Raw genomic sequence first — 27,151 nt, 5'->3', positions numbered from 1 at the left:
AGTTTTTTAAAAGGCATTTGGAGCCCCAGGTCCTCGCCGTAACGGGCCCTTTCCCTGGAGAGAGCAATCGGTAACACAAACAGCTGCTGGCGCGCAGCGGGCTGGGAGCCCCTGGGGTCTGCGTGACCGTACAGCTCGAGCGGGGGCTCTCCTCGCTGCGCTCACAGATACTGCCGTGATTAATCTGAAAACAGTTTAAAGCATTCATGAGTTGTAAGAACTAATTCCCAATAAATCAAATGGCATCCCCACGGGAGTAAGGAAGAAAAATAAATGAGGGCTAAAGAAATTGATAAAGATCCTTGAGCAATAAAGAGACGAACGCCAGTTCTTTTAAAATTATATTTAAATGAACAAAGTTGATTTAACTGTCTTTTTTCATGCCTTCTACTAAGATTTAGGTCTATAGCATGTCATTATATCAAGAAATAATTTGCCAAAAGACTTTTTAGCATTTCGTGTGCATTCCACTTAATGACAATTTTAATATTCTAGCTTTGGTCCTATATCGTTATGGGGAGGTTTCAATTGCTCGGCATACTGAGGAGTTCATAAAGATTGTTTCTAATTTCTTTTTCAAATCCAGTATAGAGTTCAGGACCATCAACACATGAATTATCGTGTTATTCAGTAAAAATGTTGGGAATGCTGTTGGCAGCTGCTTGAGCTACATCTCCAGGTTTGGGACAGGGTGGTTTCCTGAGGCCGTTCCCGCCTCCGGATGAGGCACTAACCCATGTTCTGCCCAACCGCGCTGTGGAAAGAGGAGCTCGCTGCTCTGGGAAGGTGGGCAGGCGAGTCACAGCGGGCCTCCTGCTCCCGACAAAACACACCCGGCGTGATCTTACCCGTAAGCATGTTAAAGTGACGCCTCAGAAACGTTTATATCCTCTTGGGGCTCAGAGAGCGTAAGAAGCCGTCCACTGGCTGAACTTCTGCTTGTGGATTGTGTCCCTTACAGATTATTTTGCAATAAGTGCATCTCCAGATGTGAGTTTCCAGCTCTAGGACCTCAGTGAGGTTTTGTCCTGTGTTTTCCTGCTCATCTCTGCCCCCAAAATAAGAAGGGTTTGGTTTAGCTTTTCTTTTTCCCTTTGTCAAATAACTTTCTTGCTTCGTTACCCTGGGAACGGAGGGACGGGGGCAGCTGTCCCCAGGCAGTGCCCAACGGCATCTGAATGTCCCAGGAGCACTCGGGGCCGTGGGCTCCGTTGGGACTCCAAACCCCCGAAGCTCAGGGAGGTTCTTCCTCGACGCGAAGAGGTTGGCATGAGGTTGTTCTGCTGCAGAGCTGATGTGGAAGGCACAGACCCATGCTCCCAAATCAATACGGCATGTATTTATGCCAGGAAAGTACATCCACTACTCGGTGCGCAAAAGTGATTTAAGGTAACGCGTAACCTATAAACTCCCTGGAAATTCCTCCGACCTCAGTAATGAAACATTTCTTCAGCAGATTTTCATTTTCCTTTTGTAGATCCGTTTATGGTCTCAAGATACAGCTATTTGAGTCAAGAAGGCGATCTGATAAATGGAGGCAGAGGAACGGGTTGGGGTGATGGGGATGCTTTGTGGCTTTGCCAACGCGAGGTCTGGCAGTGGAGCTGCTGGACTTTTACTTTTCCCTGCTTTGGGAGGTTTTTAGTAGTTAATATTTTGGGCTGCTCAAAATCATAACAGCACACAAAAATTACTTCCTGCAAAACCCCACCCGCTCTGACTCCGAGTTTGGCTGTTGGTACTTTCACAAGATGGCAGTTTCTGACTGCGATGTGCCCTGAGGGGGGAAGGAGGACGTCCAGGAGATGTTGTGGAGGGAGAGACAGCAGTGAGGACTCCAGAAACCAAAGCAGGGATGGGGGGAAGATGGTCATCTCTTCTGTCAAAAGCACTGACAATATGGGCTTTTTTTTACTCTGATTTTTTTTTTTGATTGGCTCTAAAAATAAGAGAATTGTTAGTAGTTGAATTAATTAGGCTGAGTAACCACGATACGCAACGATGCTGGAGGAGTCTTTCGTGGAGTTCACTCTTTGGCAACAAAACAGGCTATCATTGAGCGTAGAAGACAGCAGAGTAAATGTTTACTGAGAAGTCAAATCCTATTATTAGTTGTATTACTATTATTAGTGCTGTTATCACTGTTCCCTATTTTCCAGTTGTGTCAAGAACAAGTACGGAGAGCGAAAATGTACAGGCTTTGCCAGCACATTCATAAAAATAGGTCTTGGCACGGGAGAAGTGGTACTGGTGGGAGTTGTTAAATGGAGATACCTGCCCCGTCACCCCCCGTTGGGTTGTGTGCTGGAGACATCTTGCCATTGGGAAGATGGTTTAGGACAGCCTTTGCTCCTGCCTGTGTAGCAGAGCCCCAGATGTTGCTTGGTTTAACCTCTATAGCAATGTATCTCGAGGATGAATTTTCACGGCACCGGCATCCTGGTCACTCCTTTAATAGCCCCAAGGAACTGCCTTTGGGGTAAGACTCATCAACAGGTGTCCCAGCACACACCAAAAAAAAGCCCAGCTCTTTCCTAGTGCTCTGTAGCGTGGATCTCAGCCTTCAAAATGGGTCCTGATCTTACAAAAATGCTGTATCGGGCAGCCCATGAACAGTCCTGTGATACGGTACAAAAGCCAACTTCACACGGGCACGCACTCGTTCAGTCCTGTTTGTTGGAGCCATAGGTAATTACTCCCATACTTAATGAATAGCGTTACTTTTATTGATGAACATGGAGGCTGCATGCTGGAAAGAGGAGGTAAGGATTGAGTTTTATGGCCTACTGCTGCTATGAAAAGGAGCATCTAGACACCAATTAATGTCCCCTTGATGGGATTAGCCATTGCATTAACTGCAACTCTGGATAAAATTGCTAAGTCTGTTATTTTAGACTTTAACTTCTCAAATACTGTAGATACAGAATAAACTCACTTTCATGTTAAATACAAATGACGTTTAATTCTAGAGACAAAAAAATCCCGTGTATTTATGTTTTCTTGTGATTCATACCTTTTCCTACATGGATAAGAAGACTTCTTCTGAAGTCTTTATTTCGTCTCTGTGGAGCTCAAAGATCAGGTAAACTTCAAACATGGAATCTGAAATTCCGTCGGTTGCCACACTAATAATCTCCACTTTAAGCGAGGATGACGGCGGGGTTAAAGCCAGGGGCCTCTCTCTCCCCGCAAGGTGACGCGTTGCTGGGTCCTCAGCGGTGAAGTCTGAACGTCTCTATTGAGTTCTTGGGAGGGGCTTTTCTTCTGAGTGTGGTCCCGCTGAGAAAGGCTGAACACGCGCGGGGGTCGCTTTTCTTCCAGGGTGAGGGTGAGTCATTGCCTGAGGGTGAAGCGAAGTCTTTATTTGGGAGGGGAAAAAGAGGTTTATAAAGCCAATTCAGCGATACAGCTGTGATTTACAAGTTCCCTGAAGTCTGAAAACATTTGTTGGTGTAAATATTATTTTAAAACTCCGTCTGCGTGGAAGCGCTGTAGGCACCTGTTACAGCATCCTTTGGGTCTGTCACTGGGGCGGCGGGTGACATGTGCCCTCTAACGGAGGTGTCACGGCTGCGCCTGGCCTGTGGGTGACACCGTCCGTAGCGCCGACACCTCAGTCCTGGTCACCTCCTCAGCCGGCAGCGGGAGCCGGGCTCTGCTGGGCCAGGGGGCTCTGAAATGGGGGTGAGGCCTCTCCCCGCGGCTGCAGAGGTGTCGGTTGCCATTTGGGCTTTTACCTTCTGTTGGTGCGGCAGAGGGCAAATGTCAAGGTAAATGAAGACTTGGAGAGCAGCGTTTCTCAGGGGAGAAATAACATCTGTCATCAGACTTTTTCCTTCTGTAGAAACAAGAAATGAGAGATGAGGCATTTCTGAACCTTGATGTCGGCTGGGAGCAATCCCCACCGACGGTCCCCGGGGGTCCCTCCTTGCCTTGCGAGGGAGAGCTGCCACGAAGGGCTTTGAAGCTGCACAAAGTGGGGGGAAAAAAAAAAAAAAAAAAGTAGAAATTAATAGATAGTTACTTGAACCCATCCCCTGGAGCGTGCAACAGCCCCGGGGGAGCAGAGCTCTGCAGGATAAACCCCTGCCCGCCCTGGGTGCTGCACGGCGGGGCCCGGGCTGGGATGGGAGGTGCCATGGAGCTCTCACTCGGACGGCTTCTCCCCTTCCCCAAACCCAGCCGGCACCTCGTCGGGGGTGGTCACTCCTGACACCGCATCCTCCGTCCCCTTCGGACAAACGGCGGCCGGGGGATGCCTGGGCTGTGGGTCTCTGCTGCCGGTGAGATCCAGAGGAGACCCATGCTGTCAGGTGCGGCCGGCAACCGGCCGAACGTGATTTCCAGGGAAGCAACGCGAGTCAGTGACATAAACTGAATAGATGATGCTTTTAAACGAATTGTCCGAGTGTCAGATGAGGGAATTACAGGCCTGCGTCAATCTTTTCAGATGTTATTATGTACACTTTGTATTATTTTAAAGTGCCCCATGTTGGCTGCACACAATTTTCCTGGTGTGTTCAAAGAGGTACGTGATTTCCCGTGAGCATCGTAGTCTCAGTGCTCTCTCTTTAGTTTAATTAACTCCTGAGAAGAATATTTTGAGGCATGATTTTTTTTTTCCCCCGTATTTGCCGAATATTTCTTAAGACGATAACCCTTTCTGGAGCCACCTTCCCCTTCCACCTTGCTCCGTGCTTGTATTGCAGCCATCTTCTCAGTGGAGCGGTGATGCCGTGCAGCGTGGTCGGTGGAGCCCATCGGTGGGCTTTGACCCGTCTTTCTGCTCAGGAGCTTCCCGACTTCTCCGCTAAGGCGTGTGATAAGGGAGGGCTGCCACGTTTTTCTGTAGAATGCGATTCTTCATTATAATCACGCCCTTGCGTGGCTTTGGTTTCCAGCAGGACACCTCCTTGGAGAAGGGTGTCCCTGTGCTTTTTGCTGCCTTGTTTTGCATCCGTGGGAGGAGCTGGGGTTCTCGGGATGAAGGCACGTTCAAGAACTCCGTCCTCTTTGTGTTCGTTGGGAAACAAGGGCAGTGATTCAGTGCAGTGATTTGTTACAGGGCTGTCTCTCTTCCCAGGGCTTCCTCCAGGACTCCAGCTTTTCCCAGCCAGTTTCTGCATCAGTAGGTTGCTCCTCAGGGAGAGCGGAAGTTAATTTCTCATTATTATCGTGCATAGATTCAGAAGATGGAAGATAGTCCCCTTTCGCTGTCCCTTGACTCCATGATAACTTCATAGCCAGAGAAAATAAAGCTAACAGTTACGCAAGATAAAAAAATAGCATAATCAAGCCAGTTCGCAGGAGCCATTTCTCAGTGCGGTGTCGGCAGGGGCGAGGGATGGAGGGAAGGATGGATGGATGGATGGAGGCTCCATCCCCTACATGCTGGGGGCGGCTGCTGCTTACGCACCCGTGTGGTACAGAAAGTGTCTGGTGCATGAAATCCTTCGGCTTTATTGCTTCATGGCTTCAACGTCGTCCCCCCCGGCTCCGGGGATGGCGTGCGCAGCAGCTGCCCGGCGTTGGGTTGGGATGAGCCGGGAGGGACGTCACCGGCTCTACCCGGGCAGCCCGTCCCCTCCTGCTGGCACGGCGCTCGCCGCGCTGCCGTGGTGGGGTTTGCAGGCGCTTCCCGGGCTGGTGGCAAGTTCTGATGCTGTGGGTGCCGCCGGGCTTTGGCAGGGCCCCCGCCAGCAGCCTCACACCTCATTTTGTGTTTTTATTGTAAAGAACGGAGCTGCTTTAAATGTCCACCTTGGCGGGGAATTGAAATAAACATAAGATGATAAAATTAAACTTTAATTTTAGAGCCGTGGACCTTCTCGAGGAAGGGTTCTGGCTGATCTCATTCCGTTGTCCTGGAAAAAGAGTCGCTTTTGGCTTTGCAATACTTGCGATTCCCTTTCGGCAACCCAAGCTCCCTAGGCAGTAAAACATAGTTTTCATTAAATGATACATCTGACATTTACCAAATCTTGATGTGACAATTTAGAGGGAACTAGTTGCATTGAACAGCCTTATTAATATTGCGGTAACGTGATTAGGGGAACATCTCGGTCGTTTAGGCCAAAGGGACTTTAATTTATGAGCACAATGGAGAGGTGGATACGAAGCATCAGTTGATGAAAATATGCTAATCTTAACTTGTTTTCTGTTTACTCCCTCCTTGTAGCTAGTTTGTGTTCATGATAAGACAAGTTTAGATTCTTATTATCCAAGTAAGGGACTTTATATAAAGAAACAAACCCCGCTCGGAATGGAGCCTGGAGCTGGAGGTAGGGATGCGCAGCTGAGCTGGGTACCAAATCCAAAATGACGTTTCTGGAAAATCTTCCCAGGGAAATCCCCTCGGTTTCTTGCCGTTACAAGCGCTTCGTTACCGCCTCCCCCATGTTCCTGAGACAAACTGCAGTTTATCCAGCAGCCTGGACCAGTCCTGGGCTGGAGGTGAGCATCACCAGGAGCCCCAAGAGACCCAGCAGGTCCCGAGACCCATCAGCCGCGGGGTATGATTGTTTGCTTTAAAAATAAGTCTGAAAATGGAATTTAGCATCATCTTCCCGGCTGTAGCAGGAACAATTTGGGGAAAAGTAGCTGTTATGCTGTTGTGGCAATTTATGTGAGAGCCGTGGTGGTAAATAACAGGGGGAGAGGGAGGGAAGCATCTCAAATCTCATCAATACTTAAGACAAAAGGCTTTCTGCGCTGCAATTACTCTTCCTGTCCTTTCCCCTCCTTCCCCCAGCCCGCAAGCAGGAGACCTAAATAGAGATCAGGCAGCTTTTAAATGCCACAGGCTCATAAAAGAGAGGAAATTCAGAGTTGTAGCTTTGCTGGGTGCTGTTTGGGTCTGGGAGCGAGCAGGCCGCCCTGCAAGCTCCACGCAGCGGGACCAGGGATAACTGCACCGTCCCTGCGGTGCCCTCGGCTCGGGCTTCGCTCCCCGCAGCTTTCTGGGGACACGCACAAACGAGGAGCCCCGCTGCTGGCGCCGAGGGCAGGTCCCCGCTGTCGCGCCCGGGATCACAGGGATTTGGGGTTTTTTTTGTGAATTTGAGGACGGGGTGCGGACAGGGCAGCAGCAGCGGTGGCTGTTGGGAAGTTTTGCTCATTGGTGTTCCCACCTGAATTAAATACAGTGATTTACTGTACGCGCACGCAAGGCAGGGAAAGTGCTCGTCCCCTCTGCTGCTGGGGGGGTCACGGTTTAGGATGGCTCCCTTCGCCTGTTCCCAGTCCTTTTCCTTTTGTTTGCTGCCTTTTTTTGTAAGAGCAACAAATCCTTCCCTGCCTCATTGCAAACAAATCTGTCCGGAGTGGCGGGGGAAATGCTGTTTCCCTTTCCGCACGGTGCTGGGGAGTCAGCTGGCGTGAGAGAGCGGAGTAGCCTGGTGCTTGATGTGGAGCAAATACAGGTGAGTGACCTTGCTGTGAGACCGTGCTGCTGTTTCACGACCACCAGTCTGGTTTTTGTCACAGGTGATGCAAAACTTGCAAAACTGGGCTGTGGCCACCCCCGCCAGCGAGGGACGAAGGAGGGGACACGCAGTGCCAGGCTCTGCGGGGCTCCTCCGGCAGCGCCAGCACCGCAAGCAGGCTGCCCGCTGGCGTTAGATCACTCTGGCTGGCTTGCTTTCAGCTGTGCCGTAATATTAAAATACTATTTTATTATTTTCCATTTAGTCCTGCATTAATGAAAAGAGCACTGTGTAGCTGCGAAGTAGTAGCTTAATCAAATCAAGTAAATTGCCGTTAATGTTCCAGTACTCGTTATTGCCGCGGCTGCAGGTGGGGTTGAACAGAGGAGGAGGATGGCGTTGGGTGTCTGATGGCCCTGCCGAGGCTGCAGGGTTCCCCCGGGAATGGCAGTGCCGGGCGGTGGGAGTCGGGCGGGCGGTTCCGTCCCCCTCTTCCGCGAAGGCACAATGAAATCCCCGAGTTCGGGTCGAGCAGCAGAACCTGCAGAGGAGATCGGGGCTGGAGTCGCACCATGGCGGGAGTCCCCTCGGACTCATCTCCGAGCCTTCCCGCAGCCGTCGCTGGCTGCCCTTGGCCGTGCGTGTGCGATGAGCCCGGGAGAGCTTCCCTCTCTCTTCCGTCTTACAGCAAGAGAAATACAGCAGCAATGTATATCGGGTTAAAATTGCCTCTCGTTTTATGAAGATATCTTTAAAAACCAGTCGCTTTCTATGAGCCTTAAAGCAATTCGATACACTCTTATCAAAATCGACAACTGCTCCAGAGATCCTTAAGAGATTTTGTTCCATTGTGCTTTACTTTATTTCATATAAATCTTGTTAACTGTTTTCCAGGGACCTTTTGCCATGTTCTTTTTTCATCGCAGAAATAAACCCACAGAGCCCTGGCTCCGGCCGTGCAGAACAGCAGCGAGGGTGCAGAGCTCATCTCTCTGGTCCCTCCACCCATGCGCTCTCATGGCGCTGAACGCGAGAAAAGCCATATTTTATGCGCATCAAAAAACTTTCAGGTCCTCCAAGTGTATGTTTTCTGAACAGCCGCGTGTGCGAGCACCAGGCGCGAGGTAGGAGTGAAGCTCCCGCGACGCCTTCGCGTGAGTCGCCCCCATCACGCAGGTGACTCTCGTTCGCCGCGGGGCATGTCCCCGTGCTGGCGACACCGGGAGGTCGGTGGTGTTCTGAGAAGGTTTGAGCTGACACGTGCAGCCCCTGGAGGTTTATGGAATAAACACGAAACAAGATATGGAATATCTCCACTGTATTAATCCCGCACTATCTACGACGCTGTCAAACAGACGCGGTGGTTGTGCTGACGCCCAAGTGTTTATTTTCAGGGTGACGCGTAGGAACAGAGAGGAGGAGTCACCTCGCCGAGCCGCGGGCTGCTGCGGCATGGGTGGCAGGAGGAGGAGGAGGAAGAGGAGGAGGAGGAGGCGGCGTACTTTGGGGGAACGGAGCTTGGGTTTCTGATCACAGGGAATAAGTGTTTGTGTGCATGCGGGGGGAAAAAAGTAATCTATAATTTCTGTATTAGTAAAAATATGTGCTAATAATCGCTTAGACCAAAGATCATTTCAGTCTTGCAAAGGTATGAGGAAGTATAAAGTCTGTTTTCCTACTAAAAGAGACTTTGCGCAGTTCCCATCCGCACTCAGTGAGTTCGTGATGTGCGTGTGAGTTCTGGAGGGCAAAGGCCGAGCGTAAATCAGGCGGGGCATCCTTTAGCCGTACCCGAAGACGCGTGTGTCCGTGCAGAGACAAGGAGCAGGATGGGGTTTTGGGAGCAGATCCCGCCATTGCCGACAGTGTTGGTTTTGACGGAGGACGGGTGTTGTATTGGTTGATCTGAGTAATTTCAGGTGGCCGATGGTGGTAGAAAACCATCAGGAGCTGTTTTCATCAGTAGGAAGGTGCCTTTATGCACTTAATGGAGCGTTGGGATGAGTTACTCTACAATTAACAGCTTTTACATCAATGTTACTGCCCTATTACTACATGATAAACACGGGCGATGGCGACTGTCTTCAAATGGAGCATTTTGTTAGAGAAAAATGAGATGAGGGTACCTGCAGAAGCTTGTTCTTGTGCTTATTTTATGGCATCGTGCTGTTGGAAGCAGGATCGGGAGGGAAGGAGGATGCTTTTCCAGCTGGGCCAGGCACTGATTTTTGCACTTTTGGCATGGCCCTGAAATCACCACCCAATATCGCACGAACACAAGGCACTTAATTTGGCTTATTTATTTAAAGAGCTTTCCTGCATCAGACGGCCTTGAAAATATTCGTTGGGTTTTTTAGCAATTCCAGGTATCACTTTGCTCCGTCTGAACACAGCGGGCTGCCGAGGGCCCAACGTGGAGGGTGCGAGGAGCCGTGTGAGGGGGCTGGGGGCTCCTCTCTCCTGAAAGGCTTCTCTCTGTTTGCTCGGTTTGTACGAGTTCAGGTGCTTTACTTTATCCAAGGGCTCCAGCCAAAGCTTCCTCTGGAAGTTGTTTATTGCTGCTGCTGCTAATGTCGTTGTTTTTCTTTCTGTTCTTGGTGTCCTAAAGCCAAATTACTGTGACTAATGCACCGCTGTAAATGTCTGCGGCATCTGCAGCGCTGCTGCTGCGTGGGATGCATGCTGGCTTTGCCGCCCTGTGCTGGGGGCTTTAATTTATTTTTTATTTTTTAGCATTACAGCAGAAATGCCCCCTTTGTGCATTGGCTTAGCAGATGGCAGAGCATTTCTGTGAAATATTGCCATACACCAAAACCACGTTGACTCCTGCCTGTTGGGCAAGCGTCAACGTGCCTTTATTGATATTCTGAAGCATCAACGTGGCTTCTAAACGGAAAATGTTTTCGTGTGTCTTTGAAGTCAGGGAGGTGCTCAGAAGAGAGAAAGTTACTCCATGTCTAACACTGATCTAAGCAGGAACAGCAAAAGCAATGTATAAGCTAATGCTTTTTTTTCTTCCGCTCTTTTTTGCTTGTTTATTGCCTTTTTAAGCCAACGTCCATATTCTGGTGCTGCATTAGAGGTGGTTGTTATCTAATCCTGCTGATGCGTTAAAAAAAGAGAGATAGTCTATAATAAAATAATAACAATCTTTTTTTTTTTCCCTTAACCTTTTTTCCTTCTAATTTTCAGCATGTAGCTGAGCTCAATCATAAGATATCCTGTGAAAATCCTGGCTGTTTTACGATAAGATTTCCTTTTTTTTTTTTTTTTTTTTAAACCTCTCCCGGGCACACTTACTTCGCTTGGTACAAGGTTCTCAAGTAAAATTTTGCAGATTGCAAAACATCGGTTAATCCAGTTAACAGGAACAAAAGGTGAAAAATTATGTTATGCCAAATACAGAATATTGTCTTCTGTAGAGACTTCGCTGGTCTGTAGTACGTTGCTTTGTAAACTCTCGTAGGGTGGTTTCTTTCTTTATGTAATCCCAAACTGTTTCTTGTTTTCAGACCGCAGAATGGTTCTATGATCCTGTACAATAGGAAGAAGGTGAAATACAGGAAAGATGGATATTGCTGGAAAAAAAGGAAAGATGGGAAAACCACCAGAGAGGATCACATGAAACTGAAAGTCCAAGGAGTGGAGGTAGGAGACGGGAGCGGGGTTTGGGTGCTGGCTGGGCTGGGAGGCAGCGGCTCCCCGGAATGCGTTCAATGGGAGGTTGTCCACACACTCAGAAAAATATTTGTATTTGCTGAATTCCAGTTTTTCTCCCCCTACCTCCCAGAACCGTATGTGTCTTCTTTTTTACTACTTTGAGCAAAATCTGAATATTGCTTCACCGTCTGATGGTGTTACCGCTCGGGTCGCGGGGCGGTTGTAGGGCTGCGGTGTTGCAGGAAGACACTGAAGTGTCGTCACAGCGGCATTTTTGGCAGAATACCTGCTTTCTCTCTTTCTCTAGCAGGCACTTCCCAAGGGCGACCAAACATCTCAGGGTGGGCTAAGCGTTTGGGGTTTTTTTTAACCATGTAAGCTTTGTATGTTTATGACTTGATTCTCACAAAATACCAGGTAGTTTTTGGTAGCAATTGCCATAATTTTCCTTGTGCTTATTAAGCGTTGGTTTTACGGTATGTGTAAGTAGAATTTCTGTTGAATTCAGACCAGAATCAGGCTCTGCTGAAGGAGAGCATGGCTCTACTGATGGTATTTTGCCATTCAAAGAAATTCAGATGGATGCTTTCACCTGACACAGTATTTCTGGAATGAGCCTGTTTGCTCTAAAACATGTTGCTTGACATAACTATTCCTTCTTAAACTCCATCTGCGTGAGGAAAGAGCTGCTTGATCGCACCGATCACTTCTGATGTTAAAGATCTGCACAGATGTGGATAAGAAGTATGTTCATTTAACTTTTTCTTTTGTATTTTATTAAATGGGAGTTGTATTTTCTGGTAGTAGAAGCCCAGCCGCAGCGCTTTGCCTAGCTTAGTCCCTTAGACGATAGGGCTGTAGTCGTTACTTTTGATGCTGAACTTGGGACCAAAACGGAGAAAGGGTGTTAAAATGTGTAATTGTAGCATTTAGCTGTGTCATCAAGAAATACTCTAATTTCAGCAAATGAATAGCGAAGCCGTGAGGGTATATATTTGTATAAGCTGTATTGATTTCTGCGGTCAATAGACTGCGTGCATCACTAGGCACAGGGAGCTGCACCCAGTCAGGCTGGCGTAACCCAGCCCAATTTGCGGCGTTTGGAGTCACCGGTGTCGTTGAGAGACGGGCAGGGCTTGTCCCGCTGTCTGGGGCCGTGTCCGAGCCCTTCCAGGAGGGACTTGGGGCTCAGCCAGGCTTTCCCACCTCATCCCGGCAGACGTTCCGCATGGCACCCACCATCCTCGCGCTGCTGGGGCTCTGCCCGCACCGGACACTGCGCGGTGCCACCGGGCTCAGCGCGGGGATGCGGAGCTGCCGAGCGCCTGGAATACACCCCCTGTTCCAGCTTCGTGCCGGGTGATTTGTCATTCTTACGTTCTGTCTGCTTTAATGAGGTTTTTGGGTTTAAAATAGTATTAAATGGATTGCATTATATTACACCAGAGAGGCATAACTCTGTTCCATAATTTTTACATCCAATAACAATGTTTTATTATGACAGGCCAAAAAAAAACAGTCAGCATAATAGAAATTGTGCATTGTTTTTGTTTCGGCTTTGCAGAGCATGATTTAATTAACTTCTGTGAACCTTAACACTGCAGAACACCAAAGGGGGGCTGCAGAGCTTACCTGGAGGCGCGTGGTGGTGACCATGGGCTACCACGCATACGCATGACTAATTAAATACTCTCTGATGTTCTTCCAAAGATGGAGCCGTCAACCCCTGGAGTGCCTGGCTGCGCGTGGCGATCACGTTTAACTCAAACAGCCCGCGCAGAACCCAATAATTTCTGTTTTATTGAAGTGTGTCTTCTGGAGAGTAACTCATCTGAAGGGGGCCGTGTGGGGAGCTGGAGGACGCGCAGCTCTCGGGGCTCCTTCCTGTGGCCGATCACATTCGCCACTTCAGAAAATAAGCGTCAAAGCCCTTGCTTTGTGATTTGGATGTGCCGGGGCTTGGCCATTCATTCCAATGTCTTTCTCCAGCTTAAGAGCCCTTTAGTACCTGGTATTCTATCTCCAAGAAGGTACTTACGCCTTCTCATCAGGTCGTCCCTCAATCTTCTCCCTGCGAAGCCTGGCAGAGGCAGCTCCGCGTCTCCTGGCTCTGGCAGATGCGGGATGTGGCCAGTTTTACAGCCGATAGCTCTTGCAGCAGATAAAACAACGACCGAGCACAAACCTGGCTCCCGAGCCAACGCTGTGAGCGATTAATGGCAATTTTTCCTGGGGCTCAAAGCTGGAGGAACACAACTTTACATAAATCTATGTGTTAAGTAGCACTAAGCGTGTATCAAAATCCAGATTGATCATCTAAGTGTTGAAAAGAAATTAATATTTTCTTCCCCTGGGTATCAGAGCATACAAAGGAACCGATGGTTCAAGTTGTAGTAATTTATGTATGAAAAGACAGAAGAAAAGAAACCAACAGGAACAGGCAAATAGAGATTTGGGGCTGAAATTTAACTCCTGCGTGAACCTGGGTCTGGGAGAGTCGGGTCTGCTGTAAAAAGGTCTCTGGTACCGCGTCTCTGGGGTTCCCGAGGGCAGGAGAAGAAGCCGTGGCCAGCGCTGCGGTCCCCTCCCCGCCCTGCGCCGCTGTCCCCTGGCTGTCCCATCCCGCGACCGGCCGGCACCGAGTGGCTGATGCCAGGCTCCGTTCTGAACAAGGCAGAAAAAGTTCATTTTCTTGACCTCCAAGTGTCGTCTTGGGCAGAATTATGTATTTTTAATCTTCCTAATTAATTACTTGATGAGCACACCGTGCTGCTTCACGGAGAGCGTTATGGGTTTATGTTTCTGATCCCATCCTAATGGGAAGCGATGTTCTTTACTTGGCCACATAGGCAACAGATTTAAAATAATAAAAAAGGCTTTTTTCAAAGTTGGAGTGATACTGTAGTTAACCACATTAGGGTTTAACAGGGCATGAAATAACTGTCTGCCTTGTGGCACTGCCAGATCATCTCAGCGACTCTTGCAGCCAGAAGATAAATAGGTATCATCGTCGCACTGATGGAAAAACACTTGCAAAGCCGACAGCAGAGAGCATCGGCAGCATCCCAACAGGAACTGCAGCTTGTAGGCAAGATGGAAACTACTGACCAGCCGATTCTGAAAAGGGACTGGTATTAGTAGATTTAATAATTAATTACTTCCTGAGCGTCATCAGTGCGATGGCTCGTCCGTCTTTCCAAGTTTTGGGTAAGGAAAAAAAGCGCGTTTTGAAACAAAAAGTTTACACCAGATACTTGGGGATGCTGGTGTCTGTCAGTACCATACGGAAGGATTTGGTGAGCATGGACAGTGCAGATAAAGAAAATTTAGGGCATAAATAAGGAATAAACTAATTTAAATAGGAATACACTAATTTAAATAAATAAGGAACAAGAGGAATAAACTAATTAACCAAGCGGATGTTAAATGGTAACTGCGTGAAATCCTCAAGCTGTTGTCTTGGTTCGCGCCACTGTCGTGAGGGTTTTGGATATTACTTGGTTAATCGGCTGCACAATCCTGTTAGAAATCGCTGGATGAGCCAGAAAGGAGAAGTTAATTTGGCCTTTCCCGTAATATACCTCTTTGTGCAATTCTTTGTGGAATCCATTAAAAATCTCCAGTCCGTGATCCTTTTTAAAATTCTAATTAATTAGGATCCCTGGTGATGTGTTCCTAATCAATTCACATAATTAAAAATTTTAACTAATAAATAATAGTAAGGGGAGTGTTGAAATAGCTGTAACACCATTCCAGATTGGTGCTGCTCCGACTTTACAGGCGGTTGGCTCCGCTGATGCGTTTGCCTTTTCTTGTGCGTGAACCTTTCCAGGCACCTATAAATGGCTCATTCACGTGAATTCATAGTAACCTGCTGCTAAAATTAAAACCGGGTCATACTTTTATAGTAAATTTCCCTCTTGTCCTATGCGTTTTGGAGGGTCGGTGCCGATGCTGTTGCTGTTTATCCTCTACTGCGGGTATTTTGGTCTCTCCGGACGCCGCAGCCCGCAGAGGAGTGAGCGAAGGGTTCTCTCCCGGCGCAGAGCCCGGCAGGGTCCCGCCGAACTCGGGCAGCACGACCCGGGATGGGATTTGCCGCGTGTCCAGCGGGACCCCGATCTCTGCAAACGCCCGTTCCCCTCCGTCAGCGTCGTCAGCGCATCCCTGTGGGGGTGGCAGAGGCAGCGGCGCTGGGAGCTGAGCGGGGACCCCCTGCAGCCCCGGCTCCTCAGGACCCACCTCCTCAGCCCTGGCTCCATCCGACACCGCTCATCTCGGGTGGGAGAGATCAGAGGACAAGATGAACGCGCCGGAGCTCATATATTTGAAACATCTTGTTCTCTCATATATAGATGTATGTTATCTCAGTACAATACGATAATCTTTATGAATCCCTTAAAAAAAAAAAAAAAAAAGCGGTAAAACTTGATTTAAGTCTTGTTAAGAGAATCTCCCTCGTGGAGATGGAGATGCAGAGTATCAATTTTGTATGCAGGACTTGTATTTAATTATTATCATAACAGTCCCTTAACACTATTACACATTAGTCCACGAGGACAGGAATGGAAATTTTAGATTATTCAATTACTGCATAAACCCTGGGACATCGCTGTCAAAACTTTGCAGAAGGTTCTGTAGCGTTTGGGTCTGAAAATGCCGCGTACCTGAGCTCGGTGTTGCGCCAGCTGTGCAGCCTGGGTGATAATGGCGTCATTTACGCTTAAACTTGTGAGCTGGGAACGCGCGCTCAGAACAAGATGACTTTTCCTTTTAGTAAATGACCAAATGGGCTTTTCTGTATTATGTAAAATAACCCATCATGGAATATTAAACTGTAAAATGTTTTTACATCTCTCAATTCCCCGCTATTGTCGGTGAAATTTACTTGTAAGTTATTACTGGAGGGTGAAAGCAACTTCTGAGATCGCACGTTCGAGCAGCACTAATCTGGAGAACTATTCCTAGGACAGTCTGATCCAATTCACGTTAATTTACATGGGCTTTGCTCGCCCTCAGAGGTGAGCTGTGTAGTTTGCAAACTAATTAGGATTGCATTGTTCAGTCGGGCTGCTTAATGCATTCCAGAGAAATGCTGCGGAATGGCTTTGGCGGAGAAATGAGAGTTTAATGTGAAAGGCTCGCTGAAAATATGACACACACGTGTGCATACATTAAGGCAAACGAGCGCAGCCCCGAAAGCAGAGGAGATCAACTGCTCGAGGAGGAGTGACAGTTCTCATACAAACCTCTTCTTTATCATCCCCACTAAGGGGGTTTTCCTTATATCTCTTCCAGTGCTTGACTCCTGCCCTTTCTAACCAGCCTCTCCGTTAATCTCCCGTGGCTCGTTAGAGGGCACAGGGTCCATCAGCGTCTCCCGTCCGCGCCGAGGTGCGCACAGTGCTGCAGCGGGCACGCTGGGCAGGTGCCCCTAGAGGAACGTGGACGGCGTTGACTCCTCGTGAGCCGCGGTGGGATTTTATTCCGTTCCCTACGCTGGGTGGTGTTTACGGCATCCAGAACGTAGGGTTGGATGGCGTCTTAATGATTCATGCGTCTGTGGCAGTCCTGGGGAAATCAGAGAGCTGGCTTACCGTTTCTGAAGGGGAATATGGATTATCATTAAATCTGGAATGGGTCTCCTGAGAGTCTCTTCTGAAGGGAACATACATATCAATAATTCCTTTTCTATATCGGGATCCGAATGTATTCGCTTGCAGTAACATAAATTCACAGCAAACGGTCGTGGGTTTTGGCATCTTTTCCTAACGCCCTCTACATGTCGAGGAGATTTTATTCTTCCACAGATCTGTAACATAACCAGTTCTTTAATTGCCGCAGCTTATTTTGCAGTGTGTAACTTCAGCAGTAAAAGCTTTGCTGGTACCTGGGTGTCTCAGCTTGAAGGTTGGGCTGAGACGGGGCCCCGGCTGCCGGCGATGGAGGAGAAGCCGTGCCCGGGCCCGGCCGTGGGGATCGCGCCCGCGGGGAGCTCCGCCGGAAGATGGAGGCCCCGAAGGGCGCGTTAGCAGGCGGGTGCGTGCGGGAATTGTTTGCTCAGAGACATGCTATAAGATATTTGCCTGTATTTCCTGCGTGGACTGACTCGTACCGAGCCACCGGTGCATTGCTGTGCCACGCTCCAGGAAAATGCCTCTTTGGGAGAGAACTTTAGAGTTTAAATACTCCAGTCTCGCCACTCACAGAGCAGGTTTTAGCGGCGTTACTTCTTCTGGGCCTCGCAGTGGGGGGAGAACAGAAATGTCAGCAGATGGAGGCGGCCGTCCCAGTCAGAACGAAGGGGCTTGGCGTGGTCGGGTGGAAGAGTGTCCATGTTGTTTCTCGTTACCCTGGCACGCGCAGAGCTGTCCTAGTCGCCGCTCTTGCCAAGCACCCTGAGCCCATGCGGGATTTCAAGAACTGTGTGCTGATGTTTCTGTTTGGCCAGAAGTCTGAAGGGCTCTCGGTTTCGCGGGGGGTCCGTGGAGGGAAGCGCAGCTGCCGGTCGCTTTTACTCCCCTGCTTTTCCCCGTCCTTACCTGAAATGCCTGCGCCAGGGCCGTGCCGCGGACGCCTCCCTGGTGGGGAACCCCTGCCCGGTTCCTTAACGCGCGCCACGCAGCGAGCTCCGGAGACGGGGTTCGCTGTAACCGCTGAGTGAATACTTGTGGGGAAATTATTAAACCTTGAGACACTGTAATACAGCTTTTATGCAGCGTTTTCTTCGCTCTCTCTCAGCCTGGCGGCGTCAGTGCAGAATAACTAAATGCCGTCTGCCAGATGAAGGTGTTCCGCTCATGGATCGTCCCTTGGCGTATGAAGTCGGGTTATTGGGAGGCTTCCAGGTGGAGACACTTGGGAAATGGGGGGAGCCTTAGACTGCAAGAAACGAAAATAATTCACAAAGACATAAAGAGCCTGTTACTTATTCCTCCTTTTGTGAGTAGTCTTTCCAGTGACGTGTTGGGAATGGGCTGAATTACAGCAAAAGCAGGACCAGGGGAGAGCTGCGGGGCAGGAAGAACAGTCGCTACCTGTATTTTAACTGAGGTAATGCCAAGCAACTCTCTTTAGACTCGGTTAATTCACATGTCGTTTTGGACACGAACCAAATGGGTTTTGTTTTGGTTATATACGATGAAGAGAGAAAAGGTGGAATAAAAGGATTAAAATGCTTTCTCAGGCTTCTGCCCCTCTTATTTGATTCCTTCCACCATTCGTTTGTGTGATTCCAGTGGGGGAAGGGATCCTTACCCTTCCTAATCTGCTGTTAACAAAAGGCAGCTTTCACAACTTAACAGATTGAACTTTCTTTTTGGAAAACAATTTGCTTCATGGCAACAACTGAGGGGTTTGCTTAAACGCTATGAAGCAAAGCTGAGAGCCAGAGCTTCTGGGATTGCGGCTGAGCTCGAGCGTGTTTGAGTTGAATTTCAGTGAAAGGTAAATGGTGTGGTGGGTTCAGCGTTTGCAAACGTTGAAGCAGCAAAGGGTGCTTGTAGGGCGGGCTTGGCTTAGTTGCCTTAATTATCCTTGTGGTTTGAAGGCTCTTACAGTAGCGTTAAGCCTCGTGCGGAGTTGCTGCTTGTCTACCAGCGAGTATATTTTGAACGCAGCGGAAAAAATAATCTGTGGGTTTTTTAAAATAGTTTAGCAAACAAAAATCTTTGTTGCAGTAAATTAAAAAAATAAGTGATCTTTTGACTTCATAAGTAATCTTAAAATACATTGGAGAAGCACAGCAAAGGCATTCAGAACAGTTATGTGGCTTGTGAAGTTTCTGAAGTCAGATGCCAAACGGCTGCAGCCGGTCACAGTGTGTGGTGGGGCTTTGTCTGGTGACTGAAGGCGGGTGGAAACAGCGGAAAGGCTGAGCAAAGGGGGCTGAATGATACACAACGTGGACGTGGTGTGGTACCGGGTGAGGAGCTGTCAAAGCCATCCAGAAATGATGGGGGGGGCGTTATTCTGAGCGTACGTGGGGGCCATGGGGACCAGGACCCCTCTTTGGGTGATGGCACGTGGCCCGTGGGCAAGTTCTGCCCACGTCAAGGGCAACCGTCCCTTCAGCGCCAGGCAACAGGTTTGCAGCTGCGGTTCAGGTGATTGCTTTGTAATTGACTGCATCGCCTTTTTTCCCCTGTTTAATAAATAGCGTGAATAAAGCTGAGCCACATGTGGTGGGATTGTAATTCAAATCCCATTCACTAAAGTCTGAACGTTTTTCATTTAGCATGTGAAGGCAGTTTCGATGTGAATTATTCCAAAAGGATCTCTGTGGACTAATGACATTAGCGTCCGGGTAGATTGAAATTGTTTGAGTAACCGATGCTGCAACTGCAGCACGTACGCGGGGGGAAGGAGGAGGACGGCGGTGACGCGGGTGTGCGCGCTCCCCTCGCGGGGGAGTCGGAGGGCGAATCTCTGGAGGGGTCTAGAGGGACGGGGTGACAAACACCAGCCCCCGCATCGGGCTCCGCGCCACGGCATCGGGTCATGCCGGTTTCTCCATCTTCCTCTTGGTTTGGCTGCAACGCAGTGGCAGACATCATACTTCTTTCTGGACAGCCCCCCCCCCCCCAACTAAATCAAAATGAGCAAAAAATTGAATATACATATATTTATATATTTAGTCATCTTTATTAAATAAAACATTAGAACAAGTGTGCAGACAGAAAACAAGCTAACGGGCCCCCCTGTAGCCCCCTCCGAAATGTGAGGTTTGTGTCACTGCAAAGGCTGTACCGTGCAAATACACGCTGACATTTATATTGACTATTTCAGTTTAGAGAAATTCGGAATTAAATATATTTTCTGCCAGCTCTGTGGGAAAATCCATTTACGAAAACAAAATCCAATAGGAGATCTAAAGATTGGTGGCCAGAAATGAAATATTTTAAGAATAAAATATATGGAGATTGGATTGCTGGATCCGTGGTCTCGGTTTAACGTGCTGGGGACTGGAGATGGGAGCGGAGGTTTATTGGCCCGGACTTTATCCCAGTGTTTGCGATTTAGATGAGAAAGTTTACAGCAAAAAAAAAAAAAAAAAAAAACAAACTCAAAACAAAACCAAAAAAACTTAAATACTTTTTGGACCAGAGACAGTGGTCTGCGTTTACTTTTTTGACCACGTCATCGTCGTTCTGTGCATCTCTAACGGCGGTGGCTGCTCTCTCGGCTGCCGGAGCGTCCCGATGGGGCGCAGCGTGGCCAGGTGAACTCGCTGCCGTTCCTCGCGCGGTGCAGAGCTTTCCTGTTTCTGTGGGCATCCCTGCGATTGCACAGAGGATCCAGATGCTGAAGCAGCGTGTGCCTTGTAATCTTGTAATTGCATTGTGGGCTGTGACGGAGATAAGGGCTTCCACTGGAAACGAGGAGCCTCCATGTCTCTGTGTTACGCGCCTGGGTTTTAATGTGTTTTTATTTATTTATTTATTTCACCGTGCGTCGGAAAGGAAAGCAAATCTCGTTTGCTGTATTGCTGCTAATTTTGTATGCATCAGAGATGCATTAAACACTTTAATTTCCTGCGTTCCTGTTGGAAAGACGGATATCGCTTGCTGAAGGGTAGGTGGGGAGGGGAAGCAGTGAGAGCTGAGTCAAGTCAAGAGGTTTGAAGGCGCTGGAGCTCCTGAACAAAATCCGGTATTGTCCCCGAAACGCAGTACGGACACAAAAGCTGACAAAACAGGGTTTCAGTGTGTGGCCCTCTCCTGCGCGTTTTAACGGCCACCGCTTTGTGGGATATTATTTACTCACCCTTTTTATAGGCAAGAGATAAGAATTAATTAGCCAGTGTTTGTACAACTCGTTGGAAATAGAAAGCATTAATTGCATACTAATACCCTGTTGTCAGAAGTGAAGGGAGATGCCATGGGGAGGACCGGGGCTGGGCTGGTCCTCGCCGCATCCCGGACGGTCCGTGCCCCATCCCGGGCAGAAAGCCCTTCCCGTGGGAGCCGGATGCAGCGGGCGCAGACCGAGGTGCTTCTCTTCTGCCCGCCAGTGCCCCTTCCACGCGCTCGGAGCTGTCGTCGTGGTCCCCGGGAAACGCACATATCTGCTCGTAATGACAGGGTTGCATGAACAAAGTCCCGGGAACTGAAATCCTCCGGAATGCAGGTGGGATGCTGCATCTGCGCTTGGATGCTGTGCGTCTGCGAGCAGCAAAGAGTGAGAGTTGTGCTTATCGGTTCAGCTCGGTGCTTTGTCGGGGTTTTATAGACAGTCTCGCGTTGGGTGCCAGCTGTGTGCAACGTAAAAAAGTGCCTCAACCAGCTCCTGGAAAATAACCTTGTTGGAAAAAAAACCAACCAAACCCAAACAAACCCCCACAAATAAAACCCCCCACAAAACCCCATAAAGCCCCCAAAAGCAGGCAAGCATTTTAAACAAAAGGGCACTAATGAGATGTTGGCCCCTGCTAGCGTAGTTGAGATGATGGCGGGTGATGGGATGGAAGTGACGGGAACGAGATCGTTGGTGTTTTCCATTCTTGTATGTGCCGGAACCCTGGTGCAGCCATTGAGCAAACGAAATGCTTTGTTTCTTAGAATAAATTAACCGGTGTTCTCTGGGGGACTCAGGTGAACTCGGGTCGTTCAGCTCTTTCCAGGAGACGCGCAGCACCCTGTGGGATGAGCTTGTAGCTTCAGCTGAGACAAGTTACTTACCCAAACCTCAAGGAATTAATCTGAAACAAGAGCCATTCTTACTGTGTCTGCTGTAGGTCAAATTCAAATAAAAAAAAATTGTAGGGAGAGAGGGCTGTATTGTATCAAAGCTACAACAAGACAGCACAAGTGACCCTATTGGCAATTAAAGTAATGGAGCAAATGTAAATTATTGTATTTCAGAGGGAAAAACTATTTTTCTACTCCCTGCATGTCTTAAAAATGTCGTAGACGTTGGGCTATGTTTAGCAGTTGCCTCATCTTTGCAAAATATCCTTTCCTTATAACTGTATGATAATGTATGCGCCCGTTCCGGCGTTTCCATATTTCTGCTGCCATCGCGTGGCTGCTGGGGATTCACCGCGCTCTCGCCTGCGGGGGGAGACCCTGCGTGTCCCGGGGGGCTGCTGTGGTGGTGCTCCCCAGGGCAACCGGCATCCCCAGATGGAGCCTCCTCCGTCCCTTCCTGCCGCTTTTGCTGTTCTGTCCCTGCCGCTGGGCTCCGGGTCCCTGCCCTCCCGCTCTCCCTGACAATGCTCCTCGGCTCCCTCCGCTCCCATGCTGATGCCGTACCGATGGCTCCGCCGTCCTGCCCTCTGCGTCAGAAGGCAGCGGGATGCAGTGAATTTGTGTGCGTGCCGTCGGTCAGACCCCCCCGTGCTGCACTGGGAGCTCCCGCGGTGCCGTCGCCCACCGAGCAGCTGCGGGGCAGCCGTGGCGCCTGCAGCCTTTGGATCCGTTCGGGATCAAGCAGGCACATGCCTGTGGTTTCCAGCGCTCCCCACCTCCTAAGTGTTTCCTAGAGCATGCTGAGAAATAGCCTGCCAACCTTGGGAACCTGATGAGGCTCGATTTTAATATTTTTCCTCCCTCTTCTACATTGGGATGGAAAAAAAACCAGAAGTGTTTTGAAGGGCGCAGGCCTGGGCTCGTGCTCCGGCTGCTGCTCGGATCCAAAGTGGAGCTTCATCTGCCCGGCCCCGGTGGTGCCATAGCCAGCAGGCGCTCGGGTACCCTGCGTGGGACCTCTCATGAGACAGATTTAACTAAACCTGTATCTAAAGGTCTCAGTTAAGTGTTTGAGGGAGCAGATAGAGGTGATTTGTGACAGCAGAAACTTTTCTTTCTCGTCACTGGCTAAAATCTCTCTGCCTCCTTTGTCCCAGCGGGTGTTTACATATTTACGCCGAGCGCAGCCCCGGGGTTCAGGTCACGACAGGGACCCGGGTCCCCAGCTGGGACCGGACCCGCTGTCCCCACTGCACGCCAGCAGCATCTCCATCGCTGTGCCGGCACCTCCCGGCTCCGGCCCGCATCTCCTGGAGATCTCGGGACTCTTGCTGGGGTGCTGCTACGCTGACTGCCCACCTCCATGAGGCAACTTCCATGATCTAGAAGGAAAAAAAACCCCAAAAATTAAAGAAAAAAATAATCACATTTTACTTTTAGCTTGCACTATTAATTTGGAGTGCTGCTTTTAAAATTATTTTGAAAGATTAAAAACGTGGTAGTGACGCAAAAATTCTGTGGATTAGAACCAGGGAAGCCTTGATGTTCATCTGTAAATGCTTTGCAAAGCTACCCTTGGTTTAACATGAGTTCCCAAAATAAGGTAAAGTAACCCTGAACTTCTATGAGATAACTGGGTTTCATGAAGCTACAGAATTCAGATCTGCAAATTAATTAATAAATTAAGACTGGGGTCTCCACAGGCAAAGCCGAGGGTTGGTGCTGGCACATCCCGGCGTGCCGTGGCCATGGCGGTTGGCGGGGCTGTGCTGGGGCACCCGTCCCCGACCACCGCCGTCCCTGCCCTGGTGTCCCCCCCCGGCACCCCTCCAGGACAGCTGATGGCTGCTGCTCGTCACTTACCGCGACAAACATGTTGTGGTTTTCCATTAAAAGACCCCATGCTACTGAGGACTGCAACGTTTTAGAGCACTATAAATATGTTTTTGAAGATTATGCCTCCTGTCTGACCCAAGACTGTTCTATAATGCCGCGTGGGTGTTTCTGTTGATGGTTACACTTTGCCTGCAGTTTTTGTATGCCTGTTGCCATAAACAGATTTTGAATAAAACAAGAATGAGGAAATATTTTTATGCTGGAAGCGGTTATATGGATGCCTCTGGGTTTGCTGCACTGGCGGATGCTCCTGTCGCTTTTATTTGTGAGCGCATCGTGTAGGGAACAGCTTTGCCCCTTCCCTGTCCTTTTGTTGGTCAAGCTCGCTCTCGTCCTTGGGGACAGTTTCCATTCGGTGTGTACCGTCTTACCTGCCATGGCCAGAACAATTTATTGTAGCTTTTTCCTACTAAAGGGAAGCATGTTTTTGAACTGAAAAAGATGAAATACCTTCTCCTTTCCTTCCTCCCATGTGCTTCCATTCACGCCTGTCCTCTCCTAGAGAGGAGGCTGTGTCCAACATTTGGACTTAATTTTTAATGATAGTTTCCCTTTGTTCAGCTTTTTGTAGGCTACGCATAGCTCTCTGAAGACAGAGCTGCAGACTCTTTGGAAAACAAATGAGTGCTATGAAACAAACCAAAACTTTCAGAGACCGGTTGCAGTCTAGGAAATGGCACTTCCCTCCTCCGTGAGACCAGGCGCGGGGCGATGCTTCTGCTGAGCTGCCCGCTGCCCTGCACAGCGCAAACCCATTAGGAAAACAAATAGGTCTCTTAACTAATGATTAAAATACCCGTTTATAGCATACCTGTTAGAGTTTGACATCTGTCTGTCTTGACATTCAGCCTGTTCCTTTGGGTATTGGGCTTGACTCGTGTTTTTTCTGGATGAGCCCGAGGTGCTGGTGGACGAGCTCCGCCTGCTGCGACCTTCTGTACTTGGGGACCGGCATCTGGAGCCCGGGAGAACGGCCGCGATTTTGGTCACCAATGGTGATGCTTTTTTTGTTCATTGCTTCGTTATCCGTCTATCATAACAGAGAATTTGGTGCAGCTGAGTAGGTACGCAGGGGCGGTTGTGTGTTGAGTACGTTCCCTGCGCTGGCATCCCCAGCCCCGTCTCCATCCTTCGGGCAGGCAGAGCCGGCAGAGAGAGTTCCCAAACCCAGAGGCCCTTTGGTGTCCAGTTTGTCACGCTTTTGAATTAACGCTTTTTGAACTGCAGTAATTGTATAAAATAGATGGAAGGGTTTCGATTACAAATCCAAAATCTGAAAGTTTATTAATGGCTGGAGGGCACTGGGATTTAATACTTGCGTGTTGTCTTGTCAATTCACAGCATTTAAAAAAACAGCAGCTGTTGAGATGGTTCTATATATAGCAACTTTATTTGAATAGTCTGCATAGCTTTCAAAGTAAATATTAATTCCATTATGCTATAAACTGTTATTTATCATGACAGAAAGCCATAAAGTTATTTTACTAGAATATAGCCAGTAAATTCCATATCCTAGATGAGATACAGCACACATTGAGTTCCAGCGGCAATTACCCAACGTACTTTATACATGTCGGTATTAAACACACAAGAAGATGAGTTGCGGCCAGAGCGTAGGCAGAAACCCCTCTGCAGCCGTTATCTGGCATCAGCAGAAGACGGCACTCGCATCACGGCGAGCTCCGGCCAGGGTCGGAGAGCAAAGTGCCACGGAGCAGGAACTCCCTGGTACTGCTTCTTGCGTATTATAGGCTTGACTTCTTTAATTACCTAAATTACTCATTAAAAGTGCCTCATAATTGTCTGACTCTGAGGTATTGCGAGAAGTCTAGGTTTTAATTATGCTTTTTTTTTTTTTTCTGAAATGTAGTGCGTTGAGACTTGTACAAGGTGGTAAAAAGATGGATTTTCACTAATTGTTGTTCTGAATGAGAGTATGTGTCCCTGCCAGAGGTGTGGGTGTGGGTGGGAGCGGTCAGGACTCCGTCCTTCTCCACAAGGTGTGGATGGATGGGGTTAAACTGGCAGTGCCGGCAGCTTCCACGGGCTCCGCTTTGGTCTGCGGATCAATTATTCCTCCTGCAGAAGCATCGGTGCAGGAGGAGGGTGCTCCAGCTCTGCAGCATCCTGGGCAGAGGACGTGTCAATAGAGCCGCTCTTGTGACAGTCCGGAGGATGGTGCACAATATTACAAATTTCAGTCGGTTTCAGGAATGCTGTCACTGATTGCAGCCTTCGGTGTGGACTGACCTTCAGCGTAGATTAGATCTTCCATTTTATAGCAGAAAACAATACCAGGGAAACATTAAGGCTCATCAGCAGTTGGATGCGCTTCTGCTAGCAGAACAGTGAAGGCTATCTGCCAAAAATTATTGACTTGTTGTTGACTTTTAGCCACAAAAATAGCTCTTTTTATATATAACCGATGAGAGCTGTGCAGTGACTGGTATTAGAGGAAAAGCCCAATACAGTCTTGGATAAAATAATTAGTTTTTGAAAAATTTAGGTATAGTTTCTTTTTCTTTAATGGCTAATAAATACCAGCCACCTGTGTCACAAAGCGTTGCCCAAAGCAGAAGAAAATAAAGTTCATTGTATCATATTTGTAAATATTTTATATATCTTTGTGAAAAATGGGGAGAGAAAAAGGCTCATTTCATGAGAAACCTCTGTAAGGTCAACTAGGTTGCCTTCAATACCAGAGAGATCAAAACTGCGAGATTGTGATTGGAGAACTGTTCAGATATGAAAGGATCATCTCAGCATGCAACCACCCCCTATTTGAATTGTAAAAACACCTTTGAAATTGCTCAACTCTTCATTAAACAAACAAAATCTGAAGTGGATTTGGGATAGTTCATGATTTTAACGTTAGATTATCAAAATCAAAGAAAAATGTGTAACAATTGTTGAAAGTCCATTTTAGGAGGAAAAACCCCAAGCAGAAGATTGTTAGCTGTAACGTTTCTTGATATCCTGTAAGCAGAAGGGTACGTTAATTAAAATACAGATTGCAAGGTCAAGAGGAATGACTGTGATCATCTGACCTGCATAGCATAGATCGGAAAATTCCACCTACGGATGCTGGAATTCAGTGCGTGACTTCTTGTTGAGCCTTTATCTTTCAAAAAGATGGTCGTTGTGATTTAGAGATAGGACAAGACGGAGAATCTGCTGCACGCTTAGGGATGATGCTTCAAGGGGATAATTGCTTGTACTCTTCAAATGCTTCGTTTGTCGCTGCGTCGGCTCTGTCCCCAACCTTCTAGGAGCCTACAGCTGGATCTCCGCCGCCGGGCAGTGTCTGCAGTGCCGTGACGGGGAGGAGCGGCGCTCACGGTGCCTGCGTCAGCCCAGGCCTCTGAGAGCCCCTCAAGGAGACGGGAGCGAAGCGGGGGCTGCTCTACAGGGCGGTGGGCAGGAGGACATCAGCTGTGGGGACCGTGAGTCACCTCTGGGAAGAGCGTCTGTCCTCTGACTCGG

The 27,151-nt window shown here is 48.6% G+C and overlaps 1 protein-coding gene across 1 annotated transcript in view; it reads left to right on the top strand.

The window, feature by feature from the left end:
* The window catches only part of CAMTA1 (calmodulin binding transcription activator 1), a 292,757-nt gene that overhangs the window by 92,429 nt on the left and 173,177 nt on the right, over positions 1-27,151 (top strand). Inside the window, exon 5 of the mRNA XM_054222808.1 lies at positions 10,937-11,072. Within this exon, the coding sequence (XP_054078783.1) occupies positions 10,937-11,072 (136 nt within the window). The remainder of the gene's footprint in view (positions 1-10,936; positions 11,073-27,151) is intronic.

The sequence above is a fragment of the Rissa tridactyla genome, chromosome 16 (assembly GCF_028500815.1).
Source record: "Rissa tridactyla isolate bRisTri1 chromosome 16, bRisTri1.patW.cur.20221130, whole genome shotgun sequence".
Taxonomy (NCBI): Eukaryota; Metazoa; Chordata; class Aves; order Charadriiformes; family Laridae; genus Rissa; species Rissa tridactyla.
The sequence above is the reverse complement of the archived record's forward strand: the minus strand, read 5'-3'. Positions and strand labels throughout refer to the sequence as shown.